Genomic DNA, 16,800 nt, shown 5'->3' on the forward strand with positions numbered 1-16,800 from the left:
CCTTTATTTTTCAGAGAGAGCGCACGCGCGTGCATGCGAGCGTGAGGGAGGGGCAGAGAGAGAGGGAGACACAGAGTCTGAAGCAGGCTCCAGGCTCTTAGCTATCAGCAGAGAGCCCGATGTGGGGCTCAACCACACAAACAGTGAGATCATGACCTGAGCTGAAGTCAGATGCTTAACTGACTGAGCCACCCAGATGTCCCTAGAATGATTTATTTTACATGAAAACATCAAAGATGAGGATGGTATAATTTGTCCCTCCCCCCTTCTACCTCTTGAGGCCTTGTTAATCCTTATTTACTCAAATCTTAAGATTCTCTACCTTTTTGGACCTGATTCAAAAGCCTGATAGAAGTGACAAGTAGTTTATATGTGTGTTTGGTGGCAAATTAAGGTAGCTTGGGATCTTAAGCTTTATCAGAGTTAATTTGCATAGATAACTATGTTTAATGCTAGTGATTGTGGTAGACTCACTAACTTTATTCTCTGTCTCAGTCAGGATCTGAGGCATCTTGATTAAGTTTGTTCTCTTGAATATACATATATAAAAATAATGTATTTCTTATGGTTTTTTTGTTTTGTTTTATTTTTTTTAAGCTCATGTCCCTGATGCCAAAAATGCATCTACTCTTCCCTCTAACTCTGGTAAGGTCATTCTGGAGTGACATGATGGACTCTGCACAGAGCTTCATAACCTCTTCATGGACTTTTTATCTTCAAGCTGATGATGGAAAAATTGTGATATTCCAGGTAATAACTGTGCTCCATAGATTCACCTAAATACTGACAACAGTAAATGTACATGTCTTAAATGAACGTCTTGGCATAGAGCCATATACATCATCGAATAATAATTACTGATTTGACCTACGTTAAAACATTGGGCATCAGGACACAGTGTGACTTACTCTTCCCTCTGCCCACTGGAAGCCTGTGGAAGCCCCATTGATCCTTATCTAATAAGAACTCTGAGTCTTCTAAATTTTTTTGTGGTAGATGAAATGAAACCACTAGATATGAGAGATCAGAATAATAAATATTCTTTAAATATAAATAATGGCATGTGTATATGTATCACATACAGATATTAAAGAAAAAATATGACACAATTTTTGATTTTTTGTAGTGTTTTTTCTCATAATTCTTATAAAATCTTGTTGAAGAAGCATATTGCCTCCTAGAGAAGTAACTTTTCTCCTACCTCATTATTTACCATGTGATGTGATGATTGTAACTGCTTTTCTTGAAGGTTCTTAGGTACTAGGCATTTACACATGTTATCTCAGATCTTTACATGCCTTCAAGAGGTTGTATTATCCCTACTATATTGATGAGGAAACTAAGAGTCTAATTTTTAAGATCACCCTGCCAGGAAGTAACAGAATTAGGCTTCAGACAGGTCACTTTTCACTCCCAAGCACATATCCCACAACCATGCTATCATGCTTTTAATCTGGTAGTTAAATTCCTCAAATGTACCACAAACTATGTTGTGGCACTTTATCCCAGGTAATAATTAAAGTAAACCTTTTAATATTGCTAATAGAATGGCTCACTGTAAGGCTAGTATGTGGTTTTTAGCACTATCCTGAGTCTTGGGTCCTCTGTACATAATTTGGTAATAAGTAAAATACAGAAGGACTTTTTTCTCTTTTAAATTCGTGAATAAGTTCTGTGTCCTAAAGCTAATTAGCTTAAAGTTTGAGTTGACTCTGAGAGTGGAGCCCTCATTCATTCCTGATTAGATGTGGGATTAGCTTTGTTTCTCTCTTTGTATCAATTTTAGTGTAACTAGAATGGAGAAACCCCCACTCCAGAGGGTCTGTGCTAGAGGATGTAATGGAGTATTTAGCTATAATGTATGAATTACTCATACTGAGGGAAGAATGGAATGTTTCAGATGAGAAAAATAGAGATAATACGTGTTTAGCCTGAAATTTCAGCAGTCTGCTAAAGTATTCTTTTTTCAACTAGAATTAGAACTCATTTTTGCAGGGTATGATATTTAATGCAGTGTGTTATCATTTGTCCCTGCTTTTTAATTTTTTTAATGTTATCAGAAAGTTAAACTGACTAAATACTTGACGATGCCAGAAATCTGTCTCTTTTGCAAGGCACTGGATCTGATGTTTAGGAAGTGCAATTAAAATATATTGTAGTTAATGTGTTTTATTTTTTATACCATACTTCTGTTACTTTTTCTCAATTCGAATGTTTATACAGATGATGTGTTATAGAACTCGTTACTAAGAAAAGCATAAGAAGGACAAATGGCTTAATTGCTTTCATTATCATTTTAGTCTAAGCCAGAAATCCAGTATGCACCACAGTTGGAGCAGGAACCTACAAATCTGAAAGAATCGTCACTAAGCAAAATGTCCTGTAAGTTTTATTTCCAGTAGCTCAGCAACAACATTAGCAAATCTGGTTGTGGGCTGAAATTGGTTGTATGATCATTCTTACACTAAGAGAAAGTGAACAAATAATTCCTAAACAGTGGTTCTCAAACTCTAGCCCGCATTAGGTTCTGGAGAGCTTGTTAGAACAGATTTCTGAGCCCCACTTCCTGAGTTTCCAATTTACTAGATCTGGGATAGGACCCGAGAATTTGCATTACTAACAAGTTCCCAGATTTTGTTGATGGTGCTGCTCAGGGAATCACACTTTGAAAACCAGTAGTTATAAAAACAAACATGTAGCTTACTTTGCAAACATAATATTTTGACTATGAACTAGTAAGATATTCTGATATTTCCTAATATGCTAACCAAATAGTGAAACTACCTCAAAAGTGTGAGTTCCTGTTCTATTTACTTATATACTAGAAATAAATTTTAACTTACAGGAATATAAAACATCCACCTAAAGCTGAGCTCACCTTTTAAAATATACTAGTTCAGACCTTATTTTAGATACTGATTTAATTAACTTTCTAATTATTTTGTAATTAGAATTAAACAGAATGTAATTAGAAAGCAATGTCAATAAGAATTTGAAAATAAAATAGGAAATCCATAATGTGGTGGAATGTCCATTTGGTTTTTAATGTGCCAGAGGAACTTGTATTCATTATCAGTGCATCAGATTACACTTACAAAAGCAACTGGGTGTCTGTACAGTGAATATATCTAGGAATAGTCATCTGAGACCAGCTTTTGGAATATAGGATATCATCAATTGTACCTTGTTATTTCAGCAGATCTGCAAATGAGAAGTTCACAAACACATAGGAATTATCTTGAAGATGGAGAAAGTGATGGCTTTTTGAGATGTCTTTCTCTGTATGTATTCCTCTTCATTTATATGTATAGGAGATAAAAGCTGGCTTGTATCAGAGAGAAGCATTCCTTTTTATTATTTTGAAATTATATTAGGGGTCCCTGGGGGCTCAGTCAATTAAGTGTCTGATTCTTGATTGCAGCTCAGGTCATGATCTCATAGTTCGAGAGATCGAGCCCCACATTGGGCCCTGTGCTGACAGCACAGAGCCTGCTTGGGATTTTCTGTCCCTCTGCCTCTGCTCCTCCCCCACTTATATGCACGGGCATATACTCTCCTTCTCTCTAAAAATAAATAAACAAAATATGAAAAAATAAAATTATATAAGATGCTCAAAAGTAAAAAACTTTTTAAACCTTTTAAAACTTTTGTTTTGATCTACATAGCCACACAGGCTAGTGAAAGTAGATAAGGGGTGCAGATTAAAGAGGACTTCGTGTTCTGTACTAAGGAATGTCAGCTCTGTGCCAAGGATCCTTAAAGATGGCTCGGGAAAGTGGGCAGGTGGGAGTAATGGGGACCTTATGCCCTCCTAGGAAGGAATATTATGCCTTCTGCAGATAAGGAGGGTTTTATTAAAATATGTCCCTTCTCCTCCAAAGAGTTCTGATAAGAGCTCTCCCCTATACCCACCTCTACCTCTCCAAAAAAAAAAAAAAAAAAAAAGAAGAGAAAGAGGCCCATAGCACTTACTGATAATTATGTACTGTGTCAGACAGCAGGCCAAGCATTTGAGTGAAGGTGATAAGCCACTGCTCGCCCTCACCCTCACAGCATGTATACTCGAGTACGCCGTTCTGTCTTAAGGGTAACAGTGCACGAGTCCAAACTGCCCTGTCATTTCTTACAATAGAAATAGTTTCTCGACAGGTTTTATCAGGTATCAGTAGGGCTGTTTGGCACCTAAAAATTAATACCTTTTACCAAATTCTTTAAAGACTGGGTAAGAAAATGAGGATTTAACTTTAAATATCCCCTTCCTTTCATCTCTAAACCTGCTTTTGACCTTGGCAGAATACGGACAGTTTTTCCTCTCTCTAATGTTTAGGATCTGTGTTGTAGTTTGCTGGTCTTATGAGACCTTAGTTATCACCTGACCTTGAGTTACAGTTTATCCTCACTAGTATACTACCTGGCAGCTTATTGGTGACTTATTACCCTTCAGCATTTTGTCATTATATTTTATGTTGTTCTATTAAATCTAACATTTTAGAAGTAATTGTTTATGTACGTAATTGTTTAATTTAGGAAATAAGTAACTTTATAACTAGAATTTTAATGCCTAGAAGTTTCTGTCCACAAACATGAATTATAATAGTATTCTACATTTTAATAAAAAATACTTTTTTTTAAATGCTTTTTTCCCCTCAGTGAGCTCATTTGGCTCTTAGAACAGTACACTGTGATAAGTAGGTGAATCAGACGTGAATTGCCCACCCCTGAGGTTATATACATCCACCAAGTTAAAGTTCAAACCTCGCTTTTCTAAGTCTGCATCTTTTACTCATCCTGCCCTGCTGCAGCTGTCTCTTCTAAAGGGTCACGAGTTTTTCATGATGACACGCAAGATTCCCTGACCAGTCAGTGGAATCTGGCTCTTAACTGCAGTGCTTTTTATTGTGCTGTGTAGCTGTTCTGCAGGTACCCTCAGCTTCTAGAATGGAAATTGAGGTCAACTCATTTTTTCACTTGCCATTTCTTCTCAAGGAGTCTATTATGTGCCAAGAACCGTGTTAGGGACTTGGGACCTAAAGAAAGAATTTCATTCTCTGCGTCTGTGGAGTTGTCAGGTCTAATATGGTAGAGATAGACATACAAACAGTGAACAAACAATGCTGATTGCTGCATGTCATACACACACCCCTCCTGTACAGAATAAAAGGAGTATACCATCAAAGGGAGGACAGACAGAGGAATAGAAATGAGTCTTAAATAATGAATAGAGAGTTTTGCCAGTTGTAGCAGTTTTAATTTTTTTCTCAGTTATGCTGGCTTCCTACTAAATACCTTAAGTATATTACTATGTGTGGAGAATCAGGAGATTCAGAAATTTGACCAAACCAGGTAGACAAGAACTAGATAGGAGCAGGCAGGTAATCAAATCTAAGTATTAGGGAGAGGCCTCTATGTGAAGGATAGATCAGATTGGAGAGCTGTGGGAACTCCTGCAGGCAAATATGAGGTCTGAATGAGGCGGTTGGACAAGGAGAACAGGAGAGAACAGAGATATTTGGGAATCTGTAGGATTGTTTTGTTGTGGAAGTTGAAGCAGCAGATTGACTCTATACTGAGGCCCGGTTTTCTGGCTTAACTAGTTGTCACTGGAATCCAGATATCAAATATATTCTTCTCATTTCGTGGAACGAAGTTCCTTAGTACTCGGGTTAGGAATAGCTAAAGTGGGTGGGATTTTTTTTCATGAAAAATAGTGTTTACTGTTACCTTTCTAAATTGGTATACTTAAAACATCATCTAGGAGTTCCCTGCTTTTAGATGCAGTGCATTTTCCAATGTCCACCTCTTTTTCTGGGAGACAAACGGTGACTCTGCATACCTTTTCTTTAGCATGTTCAAGTGTTGGCAGACCATCAAGTGAATGGGTTATAGTGGTAAGTAGAGACCTTTTATTAGGCCGTATTGGATGAGCACAGATGTGGAAATCAGACTACCTGCCTTGAGTATCAGTTTTTCAGAACTGGACTACTAGATATTTAAAAATAGCTTGACTTTTTTTTTTTTTTATTATTTGGCAAACAATAGGTCAATTACAGAAAAAACTCCAGTTGCTAATTCTTGTAACTGGACAACTTTATGATATTTTAAACATAAGAAGAATTTATCACTTTAAGATATGCTATAATGGGTACAGAATGCCTCATAATAGATGCGCTCTTGTAAATTGGTTCATGGGTTCGAGCCTGGCGTCTGGCTCTGTGCTGACAGCTCAGAGCCTAGAGCCTGCTTCGGATTCTGTGTCTCCCTTTCTCTCTGGCCCTCCCCCACTCATGCTCTGTCTCTCAATAGTAAATAAATGTTAAAAAAATTTTTTTTAAATAGTTCTAAAGGTAGTACACGTGAAGTATTAAACTAAATATGTAAGGTTGATTGCTTTATTAAGAATCTCCTTTTTATATGTATATTAGGAGATTTTAATGTGACTGACTTGTTTTTTAGTAACTCTGGGTGGATTCTAACCACGACTCTCGTCCTCTCGGTGATGGTGCTGCTCTGGATTTGTTGTGCAACTGTTGCTACCGCTGTGGAGCAGTATGTTCCCTCTGAGGTAAATTTAATTCTAACCCATTGGCCATTTGAAGTCTGAGACATGTGATTTACTGTTTTAAATGCCTTATTTGTTAACTAGAGAAACAAGGCCTCTTGTTTTATTAATGGAATGAGAGAAGATTAGGTGGTTTTAATCCTACAGATGGGGGTTGGCACACATGAAATGGCAGGTTTGTGTAAGGTGTCTCTCTCTTTCCCTGGTTTTTTGATCATAAAGAGAACCTGGTGATACTGATTTCTAAGGTGATATGTAAGAAGGAAGACTTGTAGAACTACTTAAAATTTTAAATTAATTGCCCCAGCCGTTAAGAAGGAGTTGCTGCTTTAGAAATGACATGGCTGGAGTATTTGATTTTGAGTTAATGTGTGCTGTTATCTAACCCTGAGAGAGAGGGAAGAATATTGAGACTTCCTTGGTAATTAAAATTTAACTGGCCCAAGAAACCTAACTGTGTAAAGGATTTTTGTTTGTGGAAAAGGCTATACTTTGATGACTCAACTTAGCTCTGAAGAAAAGAAAGTTATTTATGTAACTGTATAGAGAATAATAATGTCTATTGATATCAAATCCATTTGTACTCTTGTGCCTCCAAAGTGTAGTAGAAAAAGACTTAAAAGAAGACAGTGAAATTAAAATAGAATCTAACAAATAGTTAGCATGTGCCTAGCATGGTGCTTGAACAATAATAGTCTTATATGAATAGACTATAAAGATAGATTTTAAAATAAGGCTATACATGAGTAATGATTATGATATTATATTTCATATTTTTAATTAAGATATGTGACACAAGCAGCTAGAAACTGGGACAGGATAATGTTGGTAACTAACATTTGTGGGGTTCTTTAAAATGTACAAAATAGGGGCGCCTGGGTGGCTCAGTCGGTTAAGTGTCCGACTTCGGCTCAGGTCATGATCTCACGGTTCGTGGGTTCGAGCCCTGCGTCGGGCTCTGTGCCAACAGCCACCTCAGAGCCTGGAGCTTGTTTCAGATTCCGGGTCTCCCTCTCCCTCTGACCCTCCCCTGCTCACGCTGTGTCTCTGTCTCTCAGAAATAAATAAAAAAATATTTAAAAAATAAAATAAAATGTACAAAATATTTTCGTGTATCTTCTATGTCTAGCAATACTCTGGAGCAGGTTTTCTTACCCATTTTATAGACTAGTAAATAGGCTTACAAAGCCTAGGTAATTTTCCTGAGTTTGCACAGCTATGAAAATATTGAGGCTGGGATTCAGCTCATGTCTTTTGACTTGCAGCTCTTGTTTTGTTTCCCCTGTATATATAACATCTTTCCTGTGGCTAATAAGGTGGCACAAATAATGAACAGATAAAGTGTTAAGGAAAGCAGAGTCTGTATGTGGAGATGGTCAGGGAGGGCTTTTGGATAATGGGGTTCTTGACCTGAATTTTGAAAATGGCTGGTAAGATACAGACTAGCAGAGAGAGGAGGTTGGATAATTTTCCCAAGTACAGGCAAGAATAAGCTATCAGTGAAGGACTGTAAGGAATTGACTTGATTAAAAGAACTTAGGAAATGAAACAAAATGAATACAGTTAGACAGGATTAGGAAGAACCTTGAATAACACCCTCTGGCTACATTATCTGCTTGTGTTCTTGTTTAGTCTGATGTCCATATTTTAATTATTTTATTATTCCTGATAAAACTGAAATTATTTATCTAACATAGGAATGCCTTGGCCTGTTACTTCCTTTTGAGCTGCCCTATGCTCTCTCTAAACCCTCATGACAACAAAGCTACAAACCTCTATTACTAAACCTTTGTTGATCCCCACCCACCCTGTAGCACTTCGTTCCTTGCTTTCTGTATGTCAGCACGGCTCCTCCTTACTCCCCAGACTCCCCTTGTAAAAGAAAGATTCCATAGAGACTGGTCTGGATATTGCCAGAGAGAGTTTACTTTGTATGTCCAGCACCACCTGGGTCCTGGTCCCCGGGCCTGACTGACGTTGAGCACTTTCTCGCAGACACCCTTCTAAGCATTTTACCTGAATTGGCAGATGGGGTCCATTCAGAACTCTATGAGATGGCTGCTATTATCATCCCCATTGTCCAGGTAGGAAGATTGCAAAAGAGTGTTTCATTTCTCCAGTGTCACCTACCAGTAGTGGTAGAACCAGAATTTGAACCCAGGTAATCTGACTCCAAAGCCAATACCCTGAAGTTTCTTTAGTTAGCCTGAAATCGCAAGTAGTAGAGATGATTATGTGATTCATCTCAGGACTGATCTCCCATGTGCCCTCTTTGACACCAGAAAGATAGAGCCCACCCAGACCGCGTGGTTCGTGTTTTTGAGCCAGGATCCTCAAATTCCCTCTTATCCAAACAGTTCTTTTTTTTTTTTTTTTTTTAAATAGTTTATTGTCAAATTATTTTCCACATAACACTCAGTGCTCATCCCCAAAGTGCCCTCCTCCATGCCCATCCCCCCTCCCACCCACATCCATCAGTCCTCAGTTTTTGTCAGCATTCAAGAGTCTCTCATGGTTTGCCACTCTCCCTTTCCCCCACCATTTCCGCCCTTCTTCTCCCCCTTGTTCCTCCGTCAAGTTCCTCCTAATCCTCCTATACGTGCAAACATATGATATTTGTCCTTCTCTGCTTGACTTATTTCGCTCAGCATAACACCCTCAAGGTCCATCCATGTTGCTACACAATATCCAAACAGTTCTTAGGTGGACACTTCACGGTTTTTCCTCTCTAAGCCTTACTTGACTTAGTGGAGATGACTGCTTCTCATTGTGGCTTTGGTTATATCTTACAGACCAAGGGATCCTTCCCTCCCTTTCAGATGACTCTTGACCTTCTCTTCTGTTGAGATGTTGTCTCTGCTCTGATAAATTTTGTTTTGATTCTATAGCTTTAATTCTGTGAGAAATTCTCTCTCCTCTTTTCCAAGTTCTTCGGGGAAACACCTGGTATACGTGGGAAACACATATACCCCCACACCCTTGTGGCCATAAAGCCTAAGTCATCAGCACTATGCACAGAGCCCTGTGGGCAACTGTTATATTCCCCCCAGATACCTGCCAAATGGATGTTACTTTCTCACCCCTCTCTAGAACTCTACTGCGAATCCTTCACAATCAAAATTATGGCTGCATCCTCAAAAGACCTGTACTTTTCTAAGGAAATAGATTTTCTAGAAAAATGTATGGAAAACAGCCACTTAGATTCACAGCTTTTAGGTTTTACTTTGTAATGTGAAACCACACTTTGGCTAAGTAATAATGTTGTTTTAACTATTGTTTTTTCATTATAAAAATTGTATATATTTAGTGTAGAAATTTGTAAAGGACACATAAAGAAACAGAAAAAAATCACTCACCATCCAGAACTGTCGTGACGTTTCCATTTTAGCAGATTTCAGCATGACTTTTAATTCATATTATTAATATTTTGTTTCTTGTTTCAAAATGTATTGCAGTATAATACTCTGTCCCTGGTAATCTTTCCTCTATTTACTGTAAAAATAGCTGAAAACTTAGCATTAAAAAAGTTACTCGGTTTTCTTGGCCAAAAGCCACCTATTTTAAAGATTTACTTTCATAAAGCCTTTTCATTGACTTTATTATTGAAACACAAATTGTTTCTATCTCTTTTCCATAGTAACAGGAGATATCATTTTAAGTTCTACAGGTATAACTCTTGTGTAAGCAATGTTACTTATATTTTGTTACGTTACTTACAAATATTGTCCTGTGTGTAGGAAATTATAAGCCGGCTGAGAGTCTCTCGTCAGTACTGATCTGGTATCTGGGAGCTCAAACATGAAATATAAACAGCTTCGTTTTCGGTCACTACAAACAAAGCTTTAAATGATGGTAATAAATGTCAGAAGTGTGATCTTCGAAACTTATGAGCAGCTTTGTTTTTCTTATTTAGGAAATCTCTGTAATAATTGCGCATAGTAAGTACTCATCACTTATCATATGCTTTGCACATAGTAGGTACTCATCATTTATGTGACCAGAAAGAGTTGGCAAAAAATTTCATTTGTTTGGTTGATCTTAAAGCAATGTTTTTTATAAAGATTTTAATTGTCTTTTCTATACTTTTTTCCCTATTCTTTCACATTTTTTATGTCATTTTTGAAATTTCATGGGTGACGCTTTCTCTTGTTGAGCTATCCATTTAAGATGAAGAGTCATCATTCATAGTGATCCTTGTCGGGAAGGTCAAACTTGACATGTGAGAACAGGATGTAGCAGTATTGAATTATTCATTCCTAGAGATCAGGCAGAAATTTGCTATTGCAACAGATGGTGATATAGATGCTGTTCAGTGTTATCATTTGTGTGCTTCCTTTTTTCTTATTTGTCAAGATTGTAATCCTCTGGTTTCAAGTTAGCTCTCTTGAGCAACTCCCAGGCAGCCTTGTTGCAGAGTGAGCTAGACAAAAGTCACTGCCCACCCTGGTCGGTAGTGCTTGTAGCTTTTCTCCTTTCTGATGCCTGGGGAAGTGTACCATGGAGTGGAGAAGGTGGAGACTTTTGCCTTCCAGGCAGAAATTGTCCAATTCTTATTTCTTGTTATCAATACTTTTTATTCCAACAAGGAAATTTTCCTTCGAGAGTTGATCAGTAATGCTTCTGATACTTTGAACAAGATTCACTGTGAGAGCCTGACTGGCCCTTCCAAGTTAAAAAGCTGAAAATTTTCATCCCCAATCCCAAGGATGCACCCTGACTCTGGTGGACACAGGTGTTGGCATAACCAAAGCTGACCTTCTATGTAATATGGGAACCATTGCCAAGTCAGGCACTAACGCATCAATGGAGGCTTTTTAGGCTGGTGCAGACAGCCATGATTGGACAGTTTGGTGTGGGCTTTTCTTTGGCCTCCCACCCCTGGTGGTAGAGAAGGTGGTTGTGAGCACAAAGCTCAATGATGATGAGCAATATGCTCGGGAACCTTCTGCTGGAGACTCCTTCCCTCTACATGCAGACCATGGTGAGCCCATCGGCTGGGCTACTGAAGTGATCCTCCACCTTCAAGACCAGACACAGTACTTGGGAGAGGCAGGTCAAAGAAGTGAAGAAGCACTCACAGTTCATAAGTTATGCTATCACCCTCTATTTGGGGAAGGAACAGAGAAAGAAATCATTGATAATGAGGCAGAGGAAGAGAAAGGTGAGAAAGAAGAAGATAAGGATAATGAGGAGAAGCCAAAGACTGAAGATGTGGGCTCAGATGAGGAGGATGATAGCAGGAAGGACAACAAAAAGAAAACAGAAGAGTAAGGAGAAATCTATTTGTCAGGAAGAACTGAACAAGACTAAGTCCATTTGGACCAGAAACCTGATGATATCACCCAGGAGGAATATGGAGAGTTCTACAAGAGCCTTACCAATGAATGGGAAGACTACTTGGTAGTCAACCTCTAGAAGATGAGTTGGAATTCAGAGCATTGCTATTCATCCCCCATTGGGCTCCTTTTTACCTCCAAAAGCAAGAGTGAAAAGAAAAACCTCAGGCTCTCCATCTGCCATCTGTTCATTACGGACAGCTGCGATGAGCTGATACGCAAGTATCTCAGCTTCATCCATGGTTGTGGTTGCCTCTGAGTACTTGCCCCTGAACATCTCCTGAGAAACGCTGCAGCAGAACCAAATTTTGAAGGTCATTTGCAAGAACATTGTCAGTAATAAATGCCTTAAGTTCTTCTCTAAGCTGGCAGAAGACAAGGAGAATTATAAGAAATTGTATGAGCCAATCTCTAAAAACTTGGAATCCATCAGGACTCGCCTAATTGGCAACTCCTTTCTGAGCTGCTGCACTGTCACACCTCCCAGTCCAGAGACGAGGGGAGTTCTCTCTCACTGAAGGGGAGCCAGAAGTCCATCCGTGCAGAGCCTGCTTGCGATTCTTCCTCTCTGTGCCCCTCCCCTGGTTGTGCTTTCTCTAAAAGTAAATAAACTCTAAATAACCCCACAAAACTGTAATAAGCATTATTTTCTTTATCTTAAAAGAAAAAGACCTTAAAAAACCTTGCGGTTCTGAAGTGTTAAGTCTGATAAGAGTCAGAAAATCAGAAAACAGTGTAAGTGCCACAGCTTTTGTGCAAATTCTGTTAAGAAACTAAGTTTTAGAGATTTAAGTAACTCATCCAAGATCACATTAACTGGTTAATGACAGAGCCAGGCCTAAAGCCCGAATATATTATTAATTTACTTTTTAACTTGTAGAAGTAATAATGCTTGTGACTTAAATTGTCTTTCTTTTCTTCACTTCTCAGATAAACAAGTTAATAGTTTAAACAATTTTTCAAGTAGCTACTGCTTTTTAATTTTATCTTCCATTTAATTTTATTCTTATCTTCGATCTATTTTATCTTCTGTGTTTTGTTTTATCACCTTTAGACATTATCTAAGGTCTTCCTACTGAAGAATGAGGAACTTGGCTCACTTATACTGTCTCCCACCTCACCTTCATCTCTTCATGCTCTGGTTTTTGTAATATAAATTTTGTATACTTTTCGTGATTTAGTTGAATTCCTCATTACTTTCTTACCTTCTCCTTTCTTCCCATACTCTCTCAATTTTCATTAGTTATTATGACCCTTAACCAAAAAAAATGTAAATGTTAATTATTTATACATCCTTCCATGCTTTTCTAATAAATTGGTTTAAAAAATTAAAATCCAGGGGTGCCTGGGTGGCTCAGTCACTTAAGTGTTCGATTTTGGCTTAGGTCATGATCTCACGGTTGGTAAACCCCACATCAGGCTCTCTGTCAGTGCAGAGGCTGCTTCAAATCCTCTGTCCCCCTCTCTCTCTGCCTCTCCTTCCGCCCACCACCCACCCCTGCATGTGTGTGCGCTTGCTCTCTCTCTCTCTCTCTCAAAAATAAAAATAGGAGGGCCTGGGTGGCTCAGTCAGTTAAGCATCCAACTCTTGATTTCAGCTCAGGTCATGATCTCACAGTTTGTGAGTTTGCATCAGACTGCTGACAGCAGAGAGCCTGCTTGGGATTCTCCTTTCTCCCTCTCTCTCTGCCCCTCCCTCGATCATACTCTCTCTGTCTCTCAAAATACATCAATAAAAACTTTAAAAAATATTTAAAAACATTATAATCCAATAGATAACATTTACAATATAATTCTATAAATGTTCAAAGTAGAACCAAATCCAGTGCTGACTAGAGTCACATAAAAGCAATTGTGAACCTGAATAACTTAAAGTTTTCCCAGGAGAATCTTCCAAATAGCTCTGCTTAATGGAACCTTTTATTGTTTTGTTCTAGCTTTCTTCTCATTTTCTAAGTCCTCTCAACTGCTGCTGTTTCTTGTATTTCTGTGTGTTTTGCTTTCTTGAATTCCTTTTTATTTTGCTGGAGTACTTTCTTAAATAGTTGTTTTCATAAAGGATACTTGGGTGGTAAACGTACCAAGTTAACACTTTTAAAAAGATCTCTCTTGTACCCATATATTTAACTGGAATTTGAGAATGTGCATGCAGTAGTCAGAAAATCAGTACACATACTCGCTACAGATTGTCCATACGCTCCCATTCATTTCTCTCCACACATTTCACACTTTCTCCCTGTTCTAGGTAGCTTCTTCCATGTGGATGTTTGAGGTCACTGAAACAGGTCCTGGTCACTGCTTCAAGGTCTAACTGCCGTTCCATAGAGTCGTGAAAGCAGCTCTGTCGCCGTGCCCCAGAGCAAATTAGCGCCTGTTAGTTCTGGGGTTTAAGGAGGCCACAGCATGTCAGATTTATGTCCAGTCCACCAACCACTGAGTCTGTCTGGAAGATACTCTCTTACTGGAAAAGTATAAGGTACCAGGTTGCCTCCTTGTTGTAGAATAGTTGTTGCACCAGTAGGCAGCAGGCTACATCTGAAACATGTCCAAGTAAACAACCATTGTGACAGTCTCTTGTAGAACATTTTCATCACTCCGAAAAGAAACCTCGTACTTGTTAGTTGTCGCTCCTTACTGCTTCCCAAGCACCGCTACTACCGCCACCACCCTGAGCCATAGACACTCAAAATGTGGTCTCTTATGAATGACCTCTTTCACCTAGCATAATGTTTTCAGGGCTCCTCTGTGTCATAGCATGTAGTAGTATTCATAGATACTTAACCTCTTGAAAGTGCTCTTTATTCAGCATCTTTTAAAAGAAACTTTCCAACATCAAGTACTTCTAGGTGGTTTTGCTCAGCAAGCTCATCAATTTCCCTGTCAATGGTGTCAGCACTTCAATTTTTAACTGAAAGATTCAGAGATTTGTTGCTGTATGAGTTAAAAAAATCTACCCATTTCTTAGTAAAAACTTTTTGCTTTGCTTTTCTGCCTTTAGGAGATAGACATAATCTAAATAGACCTACTTTCAAAAGATATTAGACATTGCCGTTATACTCCAGTGAGTTTTATGATATTTACATTGATCCTGTTTTATGCTTTCATTCTTTTGTTGCAGTATCTTCTTGAATATGATAGTAGTAATTTGAGGAGCTTTTTATATATTTCTGAAGACCTTTCTATCATTGTTAAAGTGTTTCATGTATATCCTTTGTTCTACTCCCAGCTTTTTACAATATTCTTTTCCAATGTGTCAAGTTAAAACTTACCCCACATCATTTGATCACTCATTCAGAGAGCTAAGACTTAAAGAATTGATCACCTGACATGTCAAATACCCAGAATCAGTGCTCTTGGTTTGACCACAATAATTCCATTGAAGCCTGAGCAATTTTTCTTGATAGTCAGTTGCTATGCCTCTACATATTTTAAACTGGGACATATGGAAACGTTTTCTTTGGCCATCTATTGGGAGCTGAATCACTATCAATAACACTGAGTAAAAGCATTCTCCATTCTGGAGGAAGTCCGTTGAGTCTTTGTTTTTGTCTTACCAAATACCCATAGATTAAGTTATTATTTGAAGTGTACTCGGGTTCTTAACTTTCCAAATTACTAATATGCATTGCTTTTCTTTTGCAGAAGCTGAGTATCTATGGAGACTTGGAATTTGTGAACGAACAAAAGCTAAACAGATATCCAGCCTCCTCCCTTGTGGTTGTTAGATCTAAAGCTGAAGACCATGAAGAAGCAGGGCCTCTACCTGCAAAAGTGAATCTTGCTCATTCAAAAATTTAAGCTTTTTTTTCTTTTTTAAAGTAAAGGGTAATAGGCATCTAAATTTCCATTCCTCATAGAGCTTTTAAAAATGGTTTCATTGGATATAGGGCTTAAAATCACTATAAAGTACAAATAAAGTTACCCAAATCTGTGAAGACTGTATTTGCTGTAACTTTATCTGTAATTTCTTTCCTAGTAATTTAAGAGATGGATATTTGGGATTGCATTTTTATTTTACTAATATCTGTAGCTATTTTATTATTTACATTGTTTTTGTTTGTTTTCTTTCTTAGCCAGATTGTGTGAGCTGATCATTGCTCTTCCCCTCCTCCTACCATGATACTGTCATCTTAGTTAATAAACTGAATACTCTGTAGGATTTGATGCTTCTGCTCAGAAATGGCCCATAAGCCGTATTTTGAAATTTAGCAGGAAATGCCCGTTTATGACACTACATTTTCAGTTGTATGGACTGAAATCATTAAAACTTTATTTGAATAATTATGTGCCAAAATTTGAGTTAATATACTCCTGATTTTCCAGATCTTCTGTTTCACCCCAACCCAACCTAGAAAAGAATTACAAAATGTTCTATGTCTAATGCTGTATAATAGGATGATCTGAGAACAAACTGAAGCAGAAATGACTCTCTCGGAAGTTCATTTTATGTTATTCTGCATAGGCTGTAGAGTTTTTGCTGGATGCGTCTTTCCAAAAAACTATTTTTCTCTGTTAGAAAGCATATCAAGTATAAGTTTCAGAGAAAACCTTTCACGTTGATGGTAAGAATTCGGCCTTTGGGATGCAGGATTGAATATAGATTCCACTTGTCAGAGATTGTTGTTATTATCATTCCTTTAACCTACAATAATGCAGATTTAAAAATAAGAGTGACGTTAGGTGACATAGTCCACCACGGTCAGAACATGATTCCGTGTCACTGTACCCTGGAACGTTAATGAACTTCGCAAACCAGTACTTTCCTTACAGGGCCTTGCTGGCACCTGCAGAAGTGTTGTGTGGCTGCAGAGTGAGTCCCACGCTTACCTTCCGGCTGAGTCATCAGCTTGCTCTGAGTCAGAGGAAAATGCAGCTAACTAATCAAGTGACACTTTGGTTATAAAA

The 16,800-nt window shown here is 38.1% G+C and overlaps 1 protein-coding gene and 1 pseudogene across 2 annotated transcripts in view; both read left to right on the plus strand.

Annotated features, from left to right (window-relative positions):
- Nucleotides 1–16,176, plus strand: part of TMEM59 (transmembrane protein 59) — a 26,437-nt gene extending 10,261 nt beyond the window's left edge. The window contains exons 4-8 of one of the 2 annotated variants that reach the window (XM_039237830.1): nucleotides 598–750; nucleotides 2,301–2,382; nucleotides 3,197–3,281; nucleotides 6,454–6,562; nucleotides 15,538–16,176. In XM_039237830.1, the coding sequence (XP_039093761.1) occupies nucleotides 598–750; nucleotides 2,301–2,382; nucleotides 3,197–3,281; nucleotides 6,454–6,562; nucleotides 15,538–15,693 (585 nt within the window). In that variant the 3' untranslated portion in view covers nucleotides 15,694–16,176. The remainder of the gene's footprint in view (nucleotides 1–597; nucleotides 751–2,300; nucleotides 2,383–3,196; nucleotides 3,282–6,453; nucleotides 6,563–15,537) is intronic. The other variant, XM_039237838.1, reaches the window with a different exon arrangement.
- On the plus strand, nucleotides 11,038–14,574 carry LOC120236230 (annotated as a pseudogene).
- Nucleotides 16,177–16,800: the final 624 nt, after the last annotated feature.

This window comes from Hyaena hyaena, unplaced genomic scaffold, assembly GCF_003009895.1.
Source record: "Hyaena hyaena isolate Hyena2069 unplaced genomic scaffold, ASM300989v1 scaffold_5, whole genome shotgun sequence".
NCBI classification, from domain to species: domain Eukaryota; kingdom Metazoa; phylum Chordata; class Mammalia; order Carnivora; family Hyaenidae; genus Hyaena; species Hyaena hyaena.